The 20439-nt window shown below is 45.0% G+C and overlaps 1 protein-coding gene across 12 annotated transcripts in view; it reads left to right on the top strand.

Moving 5' to 3' along the window:
- FAM13A (family with sequence similarity 13 member A) overlaps positions 1-17929 on the top strand; it is a 133432-nt gene extending 115503 nt beyond the window's left edge. For 8 of the 12 annotated variants that reach the window (XM_054823564.1, XM_054823563.1, XM_054823561.1 and 5 more), the window contains 8 exons: positions 572-653; positions 792-1012; positions 2367-2450; positions 6650-6745; positions 8311-8394; positions 12053-12249; positions 12941-13042; positions 14109-17929. In XM_054823564.1, coding sequence (XP_054679539.1) covers positions 572-653; positions 792-1012; positions 2367-2450; positions 6650-6745; positions 8311-8394; positions 12053-12249; positions 12941-13042; positions 14109-14235 — 993 coding nt within the window. In that variant the 3' untranslated portion in view covers positions 14236-17929. The remainder of the gene's footprint in view (positions 1-571; positions 654-791; positions 1013-2366; positions 2451-6649; positions 6746-8310; positions 8395-12052; positions 12250-12940; positions 13043-14108) is intronic. The other 4 variants (XM_054823559.1, XM_054823570.1, XM_054823560.1 and 1 more) reach the window with 3 other exon arrangements.
- The last annotated feature ends 2510 nt before the right edge of the window (positions 17930-20439 follow it).

Genomic DNA, 20439 nt, shown 5'->3' with positions numbered 1-20439 from the left:
TAAAGCTTTGCATGTGTTCATCTTTGCTGGTGATCTAAACCACAAAGGATTGTACTGAAAGGATCTTGCCTGCAGTAGAAAAGCCTGGAAGAAATGCTCAGAGCTTGTTGTAGCCTAGCATTTGGGTTATTTCAGTATCTTTGGATGTGAGGCAGCCTTTGTTGTGGATACATGCATCCTAACACTTGTCAAACTGTTCATGCTAGGCTTCCTCTATTTTGGAGATGCCCTCTTGTTGGAAAACAATAGGTACAAGGATTGCAATGTGCATCTGGCCCTCTGTGCCATTCCTATATCTGAACGTTTGCCATCAAAAGTTTTGTGTTTTCTAAAAAAAAAAAAATTCAATCTCATGATGCCCCAAAGAGACAGTGTTGTGACAGGCTGGAGCAATTAAAGCAAGGTCTGCAACGAGCTGGTCCAGAGGTATGCAGGTGCCAGTCAGAAGCCAGTGCTGATGCTCTCTGCTGGGTCCAAATTATGTTGTACCTCTTTTCTGACACACGCTTGCTTCAGTGGGTCTCTCCAGTTGGTTTAACACAGATTCAACATGACTGTTCTTTCCTCCCAGCCTTCCCACAGCGACAAAGCAGCCAACCCTGAAGTGCTGAAATGGACAAATGATTTGGCCAAATTTCGAAAGCAACTTAAAGGTGAGCAGCCACCACTGGTGAACCTTTGGGGGGCAGCTGGATGCTGCCTCATTTAAATTTGATGTCAGGCAGCAATCCTGTCATTGTCACATCTTAAAAAGAAAAATTATTCATCTTCCCCCAAACATCCCTGTTTAGAGTCAAAACTGAAGATATCGGAGGAAGACCTTGGCCCTGTTGTGCGTCAGCGGAGCAACACGCTCCCCAAGAGCTTTGGCTCTCAGCTCGAAAAGGATGATGACAAGAAGCAAGACCTGTCAGATAAATCTGCCAAGCCTGCTGTGGAGGCGACCCTTGATTCTATCCAGAAGAAGCTTCAAGAAAAACGAACAGAGACAAACCGACCTGAAGATATTAAGGTACAAAGTAGACAGATGAGATTTAGGCCTTTAAGTACAAGTAGGTAACTCGTGGCTGCACAGTCACTTGTGAAAGCCCTGTGGTCTTCTACGTTTTGTCACAAAGTCTATAACCTTTACTCCTGGCTCACTTGCTTTAGTTTCTTTCCCTCTGCCTTTAGTACCTGATTTATTTTATTTTTTTTTACAGAGCTCGGTTTCTATTGAATGTCATTGTGTGTTCTTTTTCTGATCCTTGTATATTCCAAGTAACGTTTCTGAATTATTGCACTGTTTACTGTCCTGTGTTTGGCTGTTTCTGTTGTTATGTCCAAAGGCTTTTGGCAAATTCTGAGTCTTCCAGTGATTGTGGAGATTGGGTCATCTATTTTCTTCTAGTTCACTCCAGAGCTGAAAGCTCTTCTCGCAGTGCATTTTATCGCTGCTCTTCACATTGAGCTCTGTTAGCTGCTGTAATCTCTGAGGGTTATCAGCAGGGAGGTCTTTGTGTCTGATGTTGCTAGTTCCTGAGCAGCCTTGTAAGTGAAGTCCTTGAGTGAGTCTGCTGACATGTAAATTGTGCAGTGCTTTGTAAGAGAGGGGCAGACGGCATTATCTTTGTTTACTAGATCTGCAGAACAAGAAGATACACACAGTGTGTGTTTGGCTGTTTTCTGATGGTAGCAAGAATCCACAGCCTGGCTGTTTAAAGAGGTCCTGTGATAGTATTTGGTGCTGTGATAGGAGAGAAGGCTCGGTGTCAGGCAAGTTCAGTGGGAACTCTGGCAAGCTTAGTGAGGGAAGTCTTCTCCAACTGTCTGCCCTTTTTTTTGGCTTGGTCCCCTCAGCCTGTCTGCCAGAGCTTTTCACTCCATAGCAGAATTGGCAGAAGGAGACGGTCTGACTGCACTTGAGTTCTTGGTAAAGTGCGTTTGTGGCAGTCAAAGCAAAGATGGCAAGCTTTGCAAGAGGTGCTGGAGCTTGTCTCATATTTGGAGAAGAAGAAGGAACATGTGTTTTGTTGTAGAATTTACACTTTGGATCTTAACTGAAAAAGAGCCACCATCATTACAAGTTGCATACCATTATTTTTTTCAAAGCGCACTGATAATCGATAAATCCCCCTTATGGACATAAAATACCTTCATATGCAACGTTCATGTAGTTTCAATCCGCCTGCATTGTGCATAGGGTGCCACTCACATTAACAGTCTCTTTGGCAATACAGCTGGGAAAAGAGGACTGGAAGGCAGAGACGAGTCTTCAGTTAATGACAAAATCACATGACTTTGGTTAGGCCACAAATCAGTATTGTTTCAGTCCAGGAATCTGACTTTTTTTTTTTTCTTCCTCCTCTCTGTGCCACTTTTCATAGGACATGACAAGAGATCAGATAGCAGCTGAAAAAGTGGCTCTTCAAAAAGCTTTGCTGTATTACGAAAGCATTCATGGCAGACCGGTATGTACAGCAGCACTTTTTTCAAAGTACATCTTTATATGTCTTTGTCTGTGGTAAATGATTCCCCTAATGCTCCTTTGATGTCACAGTCACTAGAACTTCTTGCTGTTCAAACCACACGTGCATCTTCTAATCCACCTTCCTGATCCTTCACTACCACTGCTACTGAGGAGTCTGTTCTCAGCAAGGCGACGGCTGTAACGCAGCGCTGGGCTTGGCACATACCTGTAGGACCGAGCCTACAGGCTGAATGTGCATTATTTTGGCATCACGCTCACCAGGATCCACAGACATCCAGTTTGTGGCCCAGCAGACTCACCAGCTTTGCTGGGGATACAGTCTGTGTGGGAATAGCTGTGTATGGTTCCATCCAAGCAGGAATTTTGCAATTTGCTAGTATCAATGGCTAACTGGGAAGACAGGTGTGCATACATTGCTCCTTCTTAGAGGAGCTACAGCATGTTTGTCCCGGCACGTTGCTGTTTGCAGGGGGACACCGGCGCCTTGCTATTTGCACAATTCTCTTGCGCCAAAAGATTCATGAAACAGTTTGTCTCCTGAGCATCACAGCATAAGTTGAAAGGAGATTTCATTCTTCCCCTGAGAAATGGATGGGTTTTTTCCATATGCCAGTGGAAGCGAAGGGCGTGAGGTTTCTTGCACATTTGATCTTACCAAAGGAAAATTATTTGGGAAGACAGAGAATTAAGTATTGTGTCCTGTTGATCCCTACTGTGGCAGAACCACAGTGGCTTCCAGGCCACCAAGTTGGCTTTGTATGAATCCCTCCTCTTTCACTGATGCCATTATAATCTTTGCTACCAGCTGTATAGGTAAAGTAACTTAATTTCAGAGTGGTGCTAATCCCTTGAGCATTGGCTTGGGAGCAGCAAATTACTGCTTATAAGGAGTAATTGATTAGTGCAGCTGACAAATCTGTCATTCTGCTGCTGCATGGGATTCCTGATCCCTTCCTTCCTTTTGCTCCTGAATTATTTCCTTCTTTGTCGGTTGTTTTAAAAAAGTCTCACTAATTTATTTAAATGCCTTCATGAAGTGCTAATATTGTACAGTCACATATACCAGCAACTGAAAACAGCATAGTTGTATGAGAGGACGTGCAGTTCTATTCTTGTCTAAAATAGCAAAAGGCCAACACAAGGGAATCCACTTAACCTTCCCTGTCTTCTCCATGAGACCGAGTCAGCTTTTGCTGCTTTTACAGTGATATAAATCAACAGGTGGCATCTCATTGACGTGAACTCACTTAAATCTGTTTAAAAAGAGAACAAGCCCAGAGCCTAGCTTGTCAGCATACCTTTTTTTTTTTCCTCCTCTTTCTGATGCTTTATTTATACAACTGCTTTTTAATTTGTTTGTTTTTAAGCAGTCTATACCTAGCAACACTGAACTGCATGGCAAGGAAGACTGCAGCTGATCAGCTTTTGCTGTTCCCAGGTCCTGGCACTGCAGCAGTGGAAAAGTACTGAGAGCTTGAGGAGAATGGGAATAGTTCAGCCAAGTATTTTTTTTTTCTTAAAGATATTTAACTAAACAAGAAAAAAAATGGAGCTCAGATTTATTGTGCAACCGAGTCTTTCTGCACCAGTGATAGATGAACCTGCAAAGGTGGAACTGAACTGTTTTAGTTAAGCCAAAAAGTCCATCTCTGCAGAAATTCTCAAGCTGCTCTAACAATGGAAGCAATGGTCTGTTCCTCGGCTGCTCTTTTGCCATGTGGAGTGTGCCCCAGAGTGGTGTCAAAGGCTCCATTATTCCAACAGTCTCTCTGCATTTTGAGGTTTTGCTGGTATTACTTACGTTTACCTAGTGAGACAGTTTGCTCATGTACTAAACTTTTATTTTTTTTCAGAATCTGTTTTCTGTTAAGTGTGCTGGTGTAAGTCTGCAGGGCTGACTCGGGCCCCATACACTTAACTTCCAGTGCCTAAATTAATTCTCTGTTCCTCCTCCATGCTGATATTCAGACACTGAAGCATGTCATTTATTTTTTCCATTCTTCAACATACCTAAGGATTTTTTGCCCATTGTCAGGCTTATGTTTATTTTTCTGTACAGAACAGTGCTATTTATCAACTTTGAAATGTTGTTAATTGAAGGTTTGGTTCTCAGCCTCAGCACAAACCTCAGCATAGGGAGTTTTTTGTTGGGTTGGGGGGGGGTGTTGTAGTGGGGTTTTTTAAAGTAACAAAGACTGTGTGAGCCAACAGTAGTGCTGTGCCTCCTGTTCTACTAACTGCTAACCTAGTAAAGCTAGGAATAATACAATACAATACTATACTATAATATAAGCTACCCAGTTTCTCCAGTTGTATGCTTGATTGGTTGCAGAGAAACATCCAGAGTTGGAAGCAACTTGCTAGCCAGTGCAATTGAATGCAGACACATCAACACGAAACTCAATACAGAGCAGGCTGAGTGGATTGTTTGATGCTGCTCACATCCCTCTAATCCATGCGAGCTGCTTACTCAACAAGTAGCCAACTCGAGGCTGTTGGGTATGGGAGCCCGACTGTGCTTCGGAGGTGAGGAACATGCAGGCCCTAGAGCTCGGACTGCCCATCTGTATGCCCCTTGTCAGGCTTGGGGATGTTCGTGTTGAACCCAGAAGGGAATAAAAAGGTCCTCCTTCTTCTTCCTCCCTGCTCATCTGCCCCTAACATGGGAAATAGGCTTGTTTATCAGGAGGAAGATGCTACCTCCAGATTCTTAGAGTTCATCCCTGCCAGTCCCACTCCTGGCACTACTTACAGCTCTTCTGCCCCTTGCAAACCAGCACCCCTCTCTTGCTCTGGAGGGAGGATGCAAAAGCTTTAGAAAGCTTACTCTGGTGCAAGTCAACTGCAGACAAAATAAAAGACAGTTCACTTTAAAATTTCCTCCCTGTCTCAAGGTGTATTCCCTTTCCTTGTATTTCTGTTGTAGAAAGGGAGACTCTACAAAGCTTGCTAGGGGTTACACTGTTGCTGTTGATTTTTATATGGCAGCTGTTCAGATACTCTGTTGATTAGCAGCAGTAAAAAGCCTTGAGGAAGATAGACGTGACATCAGAATCAGTTAAAACTTCCCCTCATAAGAGCATTGTAATCTAAAGTTAGACAAAAGATCTAATGGAAGGACAGTCATAGGATGTGGTCAGACAGTGCTGAATACAAAGAAAAATGATGATCAGGTTGGTTCTGCTGAATATTTTGTTTGTTTGTTTTCTAACCCTGCTATAACAAAACATTGAAGAAATAAAACCCAACTTCCTCACAACTAGTACTTAGTTGGACAGACCTTTGCTTTCCCACACTAGCTGCTGTCTGCTAGGTCTTCCCTTTGCCTGCACTGTCAGTACTACTGAGATTTTCGGCTTGGCTTAGATCTGAAAGAAAAACAGAAATGAACACTCACAGTTTGCAACACGCTCAAACTGAGATGGGAGCATGACATGCAGCTAGGAGTGGAGTTAGGGACAGAGCAATGTAAGGAAGGGTTGGGGTGGGCATCACAGCACTCTTCTGTCTTCTGTAGACCACACAGCCCTGGCACTTTCATCCCTTCTCAGCTTTGTGGTAACTTCTCCCCAGCAAGGTTGCTGGGAGGAGGAGGGGTGGAGGGGAAGGCTAGGGGGTTAAAAAGATGGAGAACTACTGGCTTGGACAGGCAATTAGGAGGAGTAGCAAACTTGAAAAGTCAGCTTTTGTGAACTCTGTAGTTTAACCTACCCTGGGAAGGTCTCCTTTCATTGCAGTTTCCAGTCATTGCAGCTCCTTTCTCCTTTTCTGGGTCATAAACACTGCCTCTGAGGTCCCAGCAACAAGAATAAGGGTGGGAGACCTCATTGTTGTGCCTTATGATAGATGTGATTAGAAGCACAAACTGCTGCCTCTATGCGTCATGTTGTGCTGTGGACATACAATACCTAAGTTGGTCATTTAAAGCACTTGTCTCACACAGCCACGTTACAAGACACCCCATAGCTTGGGTGCTGCTTCATCTGGCACCTGGTACAGGAGATGCAATGACGTACACGAGCACTTGTGTTACCAGTTCCAGGGCTAATGCTGCTAACCTGTCATCCTCGTGAAATTCCCTTCAAGCACCCTCTGACTAACAGCGATCACAGGCACGTACATTATCGAGTGGAGTATCTGCTGCAGGCTTCATGGATCCCACTTCTTTTTTCTTTGCAGGTTACCAAAAATGAACGACAGGTTATGAAGCCATTGTATGACAGATATCGCCTGGTCAAGCAGATCCTCTCCAGAGCCAACACCATCCCTATCATTGTGAGTAGAGCATTCTTTTGGGGGCTGTTTCTTTGGTTTCAAGCTGAGGAAAGAGGAATCACCACGTATCTGCATACAACACAATCAGTAAGGCCAGGTCCCAACCTCCCTTATCACTCAAAGACAAAGCAAATGAGCGAGTCAATGACACACCATATATTGAGGTTGGGCAAAGCTGGTCAAGGGACTCTAGTGCCCACCTGTGAGCCATGGGGCACGTGTCACCTTGTGTTGTTTCTCCTCTTTCCATTGGGCTGCTGGTGTTATTTCATCATCTTGTGTTTGGCTACAGCCTCACTTCCCTTTCCTTACCAATCCACTCTGAGCTGTAGGTCTTCCATGCCACTTGGCTACACAGCACTGTATGTCAGGAACACGGACTTGCGTGGGTCCCACAGGAGATACCAGACTCCTTGGCTGAGAAAAAGGTCCAACAGTCTCCTAACACTTCATTTGCATGAAAGAGATCCTACAAATAGTTGGATGTTCCCTCATTCGAGGTGGTGCTTTGGCAAGGAGGCACTGCCACCAGCAAGAAATCTAACGCACCCCTTGAGGGAGCAAATGCACTATCTCTAATTTTAGACAACTTGTGTAGGCTTCTTTTTAAAAATTATTTGATCTAAAAAATACACATAGAGTACTTTTAGCCTGTCTTTGGAAAGAGAATTGTTTTATGATGGTTCCTATTTACTCTATCTGTCATGTATGATCCCTTACTTTTTTTGCTGTTCCCAAGCAGCGCTCGTATCCTGGCTGCTTTTCGTAAACTGCCAGTGAAGTGAGTGGACTGGCAGAGCATGATTCAGTGCAGTCACACTGAGAAGTGGGGGATTTTTCTGCAAATAGCGGGAGGTGGTCCTGCATTTAGAACAAAACAAAAAGCTGTTCCTCCTTGAATATGCAAACTACTCTCCAAAATATGTGCTGTGAAGACGGTGCTGGCAATCAGAAAGAAGAAACCGTGTAGCTGTGCATGGGCAGCTTAATGGAAACTTCCTGAAAAGAGAGCTCAGGTCCTGTTTAGACACGGAACTGAATTTGCACAGTGGCTAGCAGAGGAGAGACAAGACTAGCTTTCCCCAGCCCCTCTAGTGACAACAGTGAGAGGCTCGTGCAGAGGCAGGATGCATTTGAAAATCCATCTGTACATCATTAGGCATTTCAGGGGGAAATCAGGCTCCTGGAAAGCAAGCCTGGAGAGTCTAGCTGGGCTTACGCTGTAGCTCTGGAGAGTCAACCAAATGTCGTGTGTGTGTCTGGGCCTTGGGATTATTTTCCTGCAGCTTTTACTTTGTAGTTCCTGCCCAGCTAGTATTCCACCTTCCAAGCTTTTTCTCTTAAAAGTGTTTGGCAATGATGTTCCTTGCTAAGCAACATCCTGAGAGAAAACAGCTCGAGGTTCATGGGGTTTGCCGGGCATGTTTTTCTTCTTTAAGAAATAGATTTTTCCTGATGGTCCAGCGATGAGCTGAGAGTGAATGTGTGGGTGAGAATGAGCTGAGAGCAGGTGGTGGAGGAGAAAGGGGTTCATAATGTAACGTACTTGTTAACACCTGTCACAGGGTTCCCCCTCCAGCAAGCGGAGAAGCCCTTTGCTGCAGCCAATTATCGAGGGCGAAACAGCTTCCTTCTTCAAGGAGATAAAGGTGAAGACCTCCAGCTGCTAACTAATTGCTCAGTTTGCATCAATTTTCCCCTTATACCAATGAAAGAGAATGATTGATTGATATTTTTTTTCCATCAGTGTTGATTTTTTTGCAGTGTCCTCCTGAAAAATCAGTAGCTGCTTTAAGCCTCACCAGTTCTGATCAAATTCTTCCCTTGTTGTAGATAAGACTACAGTATTTCCTTGGCTTTGCATTCTTTCCCATCCTTCTCCTTCCCCCTTCACCTGCACATAATATATTTTATTTTGCTTAAAAAAAATCACAATTACCTGTGTACGTTGCTTTTTTCTTACTTTTCTCCTTTCTTTTTAATGACACTAACTTGTTTTGCGATAGTTTCTCTCACTCCAAAGCTCTGTGGCTTGCACACAGCACTGCGGCAGGAATGAGCTCTCACAAAACTAATGCTCGCACGTGGAGCCAGCCGGGGCACTTATGGGATCCATACCTACTCCCGTTCACATGCTTATTTAATCCAGGGCTCTTTGTCACCACCTTGTGAGCGGTATTTCTAACCAAGTCACATGAGGATGGAAGTTAAGAACAACTCGGTTCTGCTAGTTAACGCTTGGTCAGATTTGGATGGCAGGATTGTTGTGTTTCTTTCTCGTGCTGCTGTGGGGTAGTAATTCTTGGTGGTGAAGACTGCTACGATATCGAGCCTTCTTCCCCAGAGAAGAAGGGAAGTCCAGCAGTTGACCAGGACAAGCGGCGAGGAGCTGGGCCCTGGCTTGCTTTCGTTACCCTTGCGATGTAGCGGGGAAAAAAGCGCTTCAGCACACTTGGGTCACTTACCCATTATCCAGCCAGAGTTTGGTTAATGGTGTAAATACTGCAGACCTGGACATCCGAGGCGATTTGATTATTAGGCAATTACAGTACATTATATGTTAATGGACTCTTCAAGGCACATACTCATTTAAACCAGATTGCAGCCTGAAGATGTTGATCTGTTGTTTGGAGGCTTGTTAATCATCACTGAGCTCTCGGTATTTTCTAGATAACTGCCGGATCAAATCCGCAATAGTGGTCTGGTGGGGAAGGGTATTTTTGGTTTTGTTCTTTTCTTTTAGCATGTCCTCTATTTTTTCACCTACACTTGCACCCAGAGTCAAAACTTACAGCTATCAATTTTGGTGATTGCTGATGACCAGCATGGTCATTTGGGTTACAGTAGCTTGAATATTGTCTGTGTTGAAAAAAAAAATCATTGGGAAGTTTGCTTGCTGGGAGTGCTGGTGATGGGATACTCTGGAGATTTTACATTTGTAATTCTGGAAAATTTAAATGCCTCATGATTGCCTGAAGATCCAAGCAGGTGCAAGCCAAATGGATCTAGTCAGTGAAGATCATTCTGGTTCGAGGTGTAAATGCCAGTGCAGGTTTAAAATAAGATTCCCATGTGACGCTTGTTTAGAGCGAAGGCCTTAGACGGCCATTTCCATTCGATTTCTCACAGAGAATCCTTTTAATTATCTCCTTTGTTTTAAACAGCAAAATGCTTTAAGAGGTCTTGTGACAGCCAGATATAGCGTTTTGGCACTGAGGTCTAAACAAGTGAAATTTCTACGCTTTCTTTTCCTCCCATGGGCTTCCATTGGCAGGAGGCTCGCTCCTGAGCTCGGCGCCAGCGTAATCCCGGCTGGCTTGGGCAGCGTGCTGTTGCCCTGGAGCAAGGCGAGTGAGATGGGCTCGTGGGCATCTGCGGGAAGAGGCTGCTGCCAGATTTACAGGTCCAGCTTACACCTTGCATCTGTCCTCGGGAGCAGTTTGTCACACGGCTTGTGAAAATTGTCCCTTCCCTTTCTCCCCAGGAGGGGAATTCAGAAGCAACTTGCTCTCCCAGGAAGGGGCACGGGAGCTCCTCCTTTGGTGCCAGAGAGATTCGCCTAAAATAAAGCGTACCGTTTTTACTGCTTAGATTGACTTAGCAAATCCTCCTCCATTCCGCGGCAGGATTGGCTTTCTCCTGCTTTGGTCCTACTTGCCCTTACCCGGCAGGGCAGGAAAGCGTGCTTGGGGACTGGCAAACGGCAGAGAGCGGTGGTCTGCCTTCCCCAGCCCAGCCTGAAGTTGTTTGCAGGGTTTAAGGACAGTACTGTGACTGCTGGTTTATGCCTTCTGTTTAAGCTATATAATTGATGTCTGGAGAAATGGTCTTACCTAATCGTATGCTAAATACTGCTTTAACTTCCACAAGTTCCCTGCAGATTTTCCTGAGATGTTTTCAAACTTCTCTGTATCTTTTATTATTATTACTATTATTATTACTACTACTACTTAAAACTCCTCTCCAGCTAATCTTTTTTTCATCCTCAAGCCTCCATCTTGGTTGTAATTCTCAGCCTGTGGCTTTGCATTGCATTTTCATGGCCTAGAGCTTTAACATAAAAAGAAAACTCTGGGCAAACTCTGATTTTCATGTAAATATATGCATTTATAAATCATTGACTTTGAGGATTTAGTGGGACTATGCCAGGTCCTAGTGTTACTTTCTCTCCTTGTGCTTGAAATGTGGGAGCAATCTCTTAGGAATAATTGAACTATTCATAAGGAATCGCATGAAAAAAAAGTAAAGAAAATGGCTTCCTTTGATCACAGTGCAACAATATATTTTTGCATACACCTGAAAGCTTTAGTGATATTAGCCCTCAAAAGCTTTTAAAGATATTCATGTGCTTAGATTCTTCCTGGCTAGAGTTACATGGTTGTAAAATAAATATATATACATACACATGTACATAAATAGGAGACTTATATCCATGCTGGCGTTTATTACCTTCCTCTAATGTTCATGCTTGATTCCTTATATAAAGGTTGAAAACTGCCTCCTAGAAATGTCTCTGTAAGTAAGAGAAAACTGGGCTCTGTTCCCTGAAAATCCAAATGATTTCTGGACAGTGTCGCAGGACATTTGAGAATGCTATGAATGAGCAAGTACCAAGTGCAGCAGAGACTTCCAAATCTTGTGCCTATAAATTTTGCAAAAAAATTGGAACACAACCAATTCATCAGTGTATTTTGGGGGAAATTGCACTCAGCGGAGTGTTTCCACTCCAATTTTTAGTGCATTCCAGCTAAATGGTACAGAGCTGATGTCAGGAACACGTTAGCAACAGCAGTCCTTTTACAGTCAATCGTGTCCCATATTTGGGCCATTGAAAGACTGATCTGAGCTCCCTGATATCACTGTATGAGCATTTGAGGTCTTGAATTCAGCCATTAGAGCGAGCTGTTGAGCTGCATCTATTGAGAGAATATTCCGCATTTTAACCTGGCAATCTGTATGCTGCCAGGTACACAGTGTGCGTAATGGCTGTAAGTGTTGTTATTTACACCAGAATACATAAAGCAACAGGTTGCTGAGAACCCCAGGTATTTTTCACTCAGTTTTGTTGCCATGGGTCTCATTAACAAGTCCGAATTGGTGGTCGCAGTTTCTCTGACATGTTTTGGGTATAGGGTGTCTTACTGGTGGTCTTTCGGTGTCCTGTAGTGCTTAGCAATTAAAGCGCTTGCTCTGCCTATCCACTTTTCGTATCTGTTCCCCAGTGCATGTGGTGAGAGGAGGTACCTGTTTCTGAGAAGGGAAGCAGTAACCTATTCTGTTACGGGGGTGCTCTGTCCCTCTCTGTAGGAGGAAGAGGAGGGGTCCGAGGAAGACAGCAACATGAAGCCAGATTTCACAATTACCATGAAAACAGATTTCAGCGTGCGTAGCTTCTTGGATCAACTAGAAGATGATGCTGACGGCTTTGTTTCCCCGGTGGATGATAAGATGCCATCTAGAAGCAATCAGGATATGGGGCTTTCAAATCTCCATGAAGCATCCATGTATGTTGAATTCACAGACAACTTCAAAAAGTTATTTCTTGCTAAGGTAGCATTTTATTTGTCAGAAAGTGTCTAAATTTTTTTTTCCATTTATGATCTGAGTCAGAAATTTTTACGCTTTATTTTTAAATGCAATAGACCCTCATATGAAAGGGTTTGGGAAGAAACTACCTTGTCCTGATACTGATATTTGACTTCTGCATCTTTAGATTCTAGCACTAAGTAGTAGCTGTACTTCACCAGTGGCAAGCCTTTATCATGAAAACAACCCTGTACTCTACAAGGTGTTTCAGGTTTTGGAGAGGTCAAGTTGAACTAGCTTTGCTAGCTTCAAACACCTAGGGTTGATGCAAACACATGTAGGTTGTAGCCTTAAAAGTCGTGACTATTGGATCTGGATCGTATAAAAGTCACGAATCCCAGACCCATCTTCAGCAAGTAAGTTTCGTAGAAGTTAGTGGTGAATTATGAAATGCACACTTGACCTCCTTAGAGGCTTCAGCGTATGATCGTTTTGCTGAACTAAATTCAGAGAGCTTTTTGTTGAAAGTATCATCAGGTTGCCAGCACTGCTTGCAGCAGCAGCTCCATTGCTTGGCATTCGTACAACCATACATTTGTAGATTTACTGTATGCTTCCTGTTATAATTGTGTCCATATGTATAATCTTGTTTATATTTAAACCCAACAGCCCTGAGCTCTTAGAGCAGCTCCAAGAAGTCAGGGAAGAGAAGAAGCGAATCAGAAAAAAATTGAGAGACTTCGAAGATAATTTTTTCCGACAAAATGGAAGGTAATAATTTCTCAGCTGTCTCTCTGTCCTTCAGCTACTTTTAATGTTTGGCATCCACAAAGATCTCCAAATACGTAAAGTTACCCGAATTCACTATTACATATTTCTTCATTGTCAGCAGTGTTTTACCCGCATGCATTACAGTTGCCCATTAAAATGAATTACTCCCCCCCCCCAAGAACTCAGGGGTCACAGCCTCTTTGAAAACTTTGTCTTAGGACAAGCAGTGGGAAGCAAAAGTACAAAATCCAGCTGCCTCTAGCACAGGTGACAGGAATGATGGAAGACTTTCTCAGCGATAGAATAATCGGGGTTTTCCCTAATGATGTATGGTTAGATTTCTATCCTATTCTTGCTCATCTGTGAGGTATTCAGACACTAGTTTAACAAGTATTTCTGCTTTAGCGTAGCTGGGTTTATCGTTTTCAGAAAACGTACCCCATTAATGAATTGATAGAATGTTTTAATATATTTATACTCTTAAATTATCTTGTTAGTTTCCTGCCACCAGCCATCGTCCTTAGAGGTTCTTGTAAAATCACTGAAAGCTTAAATTTCATGTAAGCTAAGAGAAATCTGATCAGATATCATCTTCCTTTTCCCAAGGGTGCCTGTTCATGTAAGTGATGTGATGCCAAGCTAGGAGAAGCTGTATTTTATTTTGCTGTGCTAGCAGGCTGACATTCAGATGTTTTTTAACTCTTGTGTAGAAGCAATTTCAGAGAAGTACGGCATGCTTCAAATAAGGTTTTGCATTTGGAACCGTGGGATTGTGTAGAAGCAATTATCAGAGAAGTACGGCATGCTTCAAATAAGGTTTTGCATTTGGAACCATGGGATTGTGTTCAACCTCAATGTGCAAGCATCTCATGCTTTGTTGCAGCAGCTTGTTTGCCCCTCTTTTCTTTTTTTTTCCCTCTCAAAGGATAGAAGTTTTGGGTTTGTTGCCTGATGGGGAGTGGAGGAGAGGTGCTGCTTGGTAGGTCTTACTGGGGGACAGAGGGAGGCTGCTGAGGGAAGACATCCTGTTACAGAAATCCTCATGATCTGCTTTCACTCCCACTAGGAACGTGCAGAAAGAAGACCGCGCTCCTATGGCTGAAGAATACAATGAATACAAGCAGATTAAGGCCAAGCTGAGGCTGCTGGAGGTCCTGATCAGCAAAAGAGATATTAGCTCCAAGATCATGTAAAGGAGGAGATTGTTTTTTCCAGTAAACAAAGAGGAGAGAGCACCAAATGGACTAATGCATGACGTGGATGCAGCAGGAGCCTGGCTGCGGAGAGCTGAGGAGCTCCCTGGGAACTGAAGAGGCGGGAGGGGGGAGGAAAGGTGGCTTTCCATCGCCTTCTACACTTGCTGTTGCCCACTCTTTCTCCAGGCCTGATGCCCAAAATGGAGTTTGCCAGTGTAGGAGACATGACACTGCGCTCAGCGACTTGACTGAAGGGATCCTTCTGTTTTGATTTGCTTACCGATCCTGTAATATTTAAAATATCAAAGCCAACCATGCTATTCTTTTTTTCCCAGGATATCATAGCAAGAGGCAAAGTAGGATGAATAATGATTAAATCATCAAATAGCTTCTACTTCAGTTTAAGAGACAAGTGCCCTGACTGACCCCATCATGTGACAGCACAGGTCAGATAGCACCAAGACTGTTCTCTTGTAGCTACAGTAAAGATTCGCTCAGACTTTCGACCTGTTTGGAGTCCAGCATCTTCTGTTGCTCTAAATAAATGCTGTAAGAATCTCCCGGTCATCCACCAGAGCTGGTGTGAGTTACAGTTTTGCCTAGGCTTGAGTTGGGTTTTCTTCTCACTTTTTGGATGGCCCATTTGACTAAGTAGAGAAAAGTACTTGAATCTGTTCAGGATAGCAAAAAAGATGAGCCGTGTAGCAAGGTTCTTGCCGGCTTGTTCTGCTCGGAGGGTGATACTGTAACATTATGACCATGTTCAGGCAACAGGGAGGAAAAGAGGTTTTAAAAGCTTTAAGTCAGAATCCCTTGGGATTTTGGTAGGTGATCGGTTAAATGTCTGGTGTCAAGTATCTGGAAGATACCTGGAAGACCCACCCCATTAGTACGTGAGCTTCATCATCTGCTACAGAAGTAAGAGTCCAAGCTGAACCACGTGGATGTCATTAAATACTCCCTAGCCTCAATTTTGTTCTTTTATGTACACCGTCAATCAGACTGGGTGGGCTGCAGCAGTGACACTGTGATGGTGGCCACAGAGGATGGTCTTTTCTTCCCGGTGTGTGTCGGTGGTACAGCAGCGCAGAGGATACCGCAGGGAACTGAAAGCCTAGAGCCACGCTCTGCCTATAGAAAGGGCCCATGTCTCAGGTGGAGGTTTTGACAATTCAGCTTCTTCAAATTCGTTCATGACTTCCAGAAAAGAAAGTCCTGGGACACCTGATTCAGGTGCTCGTGTCAGACAGATGCCGCCTGAAGGAGTGAAAGACAGCGAGTTCAGGAACGCACCAAGTAGCTGAGGGCTCACGGTTCTGCAGTCCTGGGCCACTTGGGCTCGTTCTCCCACTCCAGAGGCTTGTGTGCGCCAACTTGCTCTGTCCCGGGCCAAGGCTCGACCCTGACGTCCCAGGGAGGGAGCTTCCGTAATGCCTTTTTGTGCGTGGATCCCACAGGGAGCCCCAAGTGGCTGGAATCAAATGCAGTGCCAGTCATCGTAGCCAGGCCTCGTGCAAGTCATGCTGGAGGAGGCAAGGAGAGGACCCCCAGAACAACTTCTCCCCCTTCCTTCTTTACATGGGCAAGTGGGATCACAAATAGATATATTTGGGTTGTGGTACTTAGGCTTACCCCCTTCTACTTGGTGTATGTTGTGCTGTGTTAAATCTTGCCAAAACCGATGCTAAGAGTGTTTTGGTCTCTTCAGGGTCCCATAAACACTTCAGAAGGTGACCTTCTCCCAGTGGGTTTGCACGTGCCCATTACTGGTCTGGATGGGTAAGGCAGTGACGTGCGTGTGTCAGTGAAAGCACTTAGGAGGGGGACTCCCAGGTTGTTTTGGTTTTGTTTTTTTTTTACTGATTGCAGAATTGCCCTTCCTATATGAAATCAGTGAAGGCTGAATTTTTTATTTCCAAAGAGTCTGAAGGATTTGTGTGCTGACCTGGGGCTTGGCTTTTCACAGATGCCGAGTTTCCATCGCTTGAGAGATGTGGGGCTCTGCCTCTGCAAAACTGATCCTTCGCGTGTGTTAACTGGGCTGACACATGGGCTCAAAACCTGCTTTTGAAGATGTTCGACTGGAAGGGAAGCCTGACCGGTGCAAAGCCCTGTCTCAACACAGGGCAGCCCAGGACCACAGCCGTGCCTTCATCCTTCAGCGTGCTCTTACGGGCTCTTATTCGCCAGAGTCCATAGTCAGCTCTCCCTAGTTATTTTAGATGCAGCAGCTGAGCCAAACTGCCCACGGTGTCACTCTGGTAGCAGAAGTGTGGGATGAGAAAGGATGTTGGGTTACGAAAAAGTCCTTGGTGCTGGCTCAGTTTGGCGTTGTTCAGGCCCAGTTCAGCAAAGCAAAAGCCTGCGTGGTGAGCACGTGCCTCAGGCTGGTCTGCATTTGGGATTTTGCCGAATTACGATGGACTAAAGCTTGGGCGCTTTGCTGGATCTGGGCCTGGACAAGGGAAGCGGTTTCTGCCCTTTCTTCATAGTCAGACATTTTTCCAGTGGGCCAAGGTTTCCCAGGAGTATGATTCCTCTGCTTATTTTTAAAAGCCTGTTTGCACTGTATACTGATAAATTATCTGTTTTGCTGGGTTTTGCCCCTGTCAAATCTTGATAAATGATATGTAGGGAACAGTCCATTTTATTTTTAAACTGATGAGATTGTAGCATTTTCTGATGCTTAGTTACCGCTGTTTACATGGTATATTGCTAGAATTTCAGATAGTTTATATGAAATGTAAGTACAATTATGCACTTTAGAGAGTTTATATTTTTGAACTTTGAAAGCTAAAAGTAACAAAACCTGTTAACTGAGATTGTACATTAAAAGAAAAAAAAACCACGCCTAGCCATCTCTCTTTTTAAACTGTTCAAGTCTTTACCTGTGGCAAAAAAAAAAAAAAAACCAAAACAAAAACCAACAACAAACCATCACTCACCTAGTTGCAAAGGGAACTGCTAGGAAAGACCATCGTAGAGAAGAAGTGAATTTTAAAATTCCAGTCCTGGAAAGAGACGTACAAATGCTCAACTTCCTGTCCTGGGTTTGCAGATTCTGTGACTCCCCTCTCCCAGGCCTGCGCAGGAGGAGGGCTCCAAGACCTGAGCACTAAAATGTCTTTGTGTCTCCCACAGATGATTTGACTTCCCACTAACCACAAATAGCCAGAAATGATGTTTGCCCCGCCACACTCCTCTAAGTCAATCGAAGCACCATCTGTGCGTTTTGTTTGATGATTTGTCTATGCCAACATCAGTGACTATTGACTGGAGAACATTCAATACAAGACTTGTGTTTTTAAAAGGTGTGAAGTACTGTACAAAAATCTACTTTATGTGATATAAATAAGCTGTTAGCATAAGACAACCTGTTTCCATGTCACTAGAACAAACTGTCTGCTGTGGGATGTCAGTACGGTCTGTTGGGCTTCCCATCCACTGGGGCCATTTCAGACACGCATGTCTGTGTGTTACCACGGTGTGGTATAATAAATCAGCGCGGTTTATTTAAATGATGACCATGAACGGGTTGTGGACAAAATAAGATTGCAAGAGTCAAAGATAGAGGAAAAACTTGTCATTCTTACAAGTTGCATTTGGTTTTATTCTGTTTACTCCTGAGTAAACAGTCAAATAATGGATGTTTATGTTAAAGGCAGTGAAATTAAAGCATCTTATCTTTTAATCATTCTGCTAAGACATCAGTTGTTATTCCTTGTATGTGCAAGTTCCAGAAGCTAAGTGCTGCCAGATGTCTTCCAGCCCGAGGTGCTTCCCAAGCCCTCTTTGGAGATGTTTGCAAGTCGCTGATTCACCGGCACATTAAATGGGCTGTGAAGGCAAGAGCCTGGCTGCAGCCTGCGACTGTCCCCATGGCGCCTGGAGGCGAAACTCACCCTGTTCGGGGACTGTGCTGGCCGCTGGCCTGGGGCTGAAGGGCTGCCCGGTTAGCTGGCCCGGCCCGGGGCTGCGCTCTTGCCCTTCCCTTGCCACTGGTGGCCCTTGCCGGCTGGCGGCAACTGCGCAGAAGCACAGCTGCCACGGGCTGCGCACCCCGCACGGCTTTTGGCACGCGTGAGACCAGCCGGTGCCGGTGGACAGACAGGGTGCGGGTCGTGCTGCGGCTTCGCTATTTCTGTTTCCCACCTCCTGGGGAAGGGATCCCAGGGCTGCTGCCTGTTGGGGAGGGACTTTGGGTCCAGGCTCGTTTTGCTAAGCCAAAGCATGGGGGGGGGGGGGAATTTTGCTTGTTCACAAGCAAATGAGGAAGTTAATTTTGCATTTGTAAATAGTAACAAATAATGCATTCACTGACCCTCTGGTGTGGGATAACTCAGTGGAAATGGTGGGTCACTGCCTTCCTGTCTCTGGACGCAACCATATTCTTGAAGGGCAAAAAGACCCTTATCCCAGTGGGTGCACTTAGAAAGGCCCATCTGGTTTGGTGGAGGACGCTGAATCCAGCAACATCCCCTGCACACGTTACGAAAAGCACACGGAGCGTTGGCAGAACCAGCGCGAAAGCGGGGCCGTGCGCCTGTTGCATGGGCTGATCTCATGGCCGTGCACTGGGAAGTGATGTCATTCACTCGCCTGTGGGAAACAAACAGCCCCGTGGTCCACGTGCACGGAGCGTGCACGGCCCTGGCCCCGTGGCTGTCGGAGCTGGCAGCCATCTCCTGACTGACACCGGCAGGAGGGCAGCCCCCGGTACTCGGTACGTGCACCGGCGTTTGCTCAGCTCTTCCAAATCCTTTGCCAGACTGCAGAACTTACGCGTGTGAGAGAGAGAGAGAGATCTCTCCCTCTGTGTGAGGCGCTAAATCCCTCTCTCGCTCCTCTGCAGAGCGCTGCTTTTCTTATTTGCTGCTTCTGTGGGCCCTGCCGAGCTGTATTAATGCTAAATGTGACGGCATTCTGCTGCACAGGGTCCAGGCGGGGGATGGTGAGGGCAGAGGAGCGCTGTTTCTGCAGGGGATTTCCCTGCAAACATTTAAACCAGGCATAAGCCAACTGTTTGCCAGCCATAAAATGGTGACTTGAGAGTGCAATTACTGCAACAGCTAGGCAGCTCAGACTCCCTAAGTGCAGCGGGGGAAATCCTGGCCCTACTGAAAGCAGGGGTTGCTGTGTAGTAGTGCTCATGTGCACTTTGACATTGCGCTTTTTTTTTTTTTTTTTTTAAAGAACGGCGTGATGAAGTTAGCTCAGCCTCAGCTGGCTGTGACGAACAATGCCTCTTCCTTGCCACTTTTTTTTTAAATTTTTTTTTTTTTTTGCGGGGGGGGGGGGGAAGGGAACTGAAGTTGTCACAGACTGAGTCAAAAATAATTTTTGCACTGAGTTCACTATCATCTGTGAACCTACACAGTAACCCACAGGCAGTAGAAGGAGATTAAGCGGGGCAGAGTGTGCCCAGCATATCATACTAGCTTAATTAATTTGGCTAATGGCCATAGCCTGTGCTGGCTACAGCAGAGAGGCAACAAGCAGAGATGCAAAAATGAGCGTGAGCAGACTGACGGCTCAGCGGGATTTCCCGGTCTCCTCCCGTTTCTCTGCCAGAGGGTTTCTGAGGCAGGGAGCGCTGCCTCTGGGCAGCCCGGCATGCAGCCGCTGCGGCCCTTGGCTTGGCATGCGAGAGGCCAGGCGTGAATGGCCACCTCCACCCCGCCATGTCTCAGAACGCCACATTGAGAAGATTCACTGAAAAATGTACTAAAAAAATCTCAAACAAACATAAAAACACCCCACACAAAAAAAAAAAAAAAAACACAAAAACAAAAACCAACCACCAAAAAAAAAAAAAAAAAAACACCCCCCAAAACCAAAAAACTTCACTCTCCTGCTTTTGGATATCTGGGGGTGGGGGGTGGGTGGGGGGTGGGGGGGGCAGGGACGAGAGGGTGGGGGCCTGACTGACGGGAAGGAAAAAAAAAAAAAAAAAAAAGAAAGAAGGAAACAAGGGAGAAAAAGGAAAAAAAAAAGGGGCAGGAACACTAATGCAAAACCCACCTACTTTTTCCATACTGCATTTGCTGTACAGAAGCAGCTCGCTAATAGTCCTGCAGCCAGTGTATTCCACAGCTAGTGAAGCCTTAGCAAATATGGGCTCGGGCCTATGATTACAGGCTTTATGTAAGCAAGTTTAATTTGAATCTAGAGTGTCTTTTTTAATGTAAATGGATTGACAAA

The sequence above is a fragment of the Grus americana genome, chromosome 4, assembly GCF_028858705.1.
Source record: "Grus americana isolate bGruAme1 chromosome 4, bGruAme1.mat, whole genome shotgun sequence".
Classification (NCBI taxonomy): Eukaryota; Metazoa; Chordata; class Aves; order Gruiformes; family Gruidae; genus Grus; species Grus americana.
Note: the sequence above shows the minus strand (reverse complement) of the source record. Positions and strands in the feature narration are given on the sequence as shown.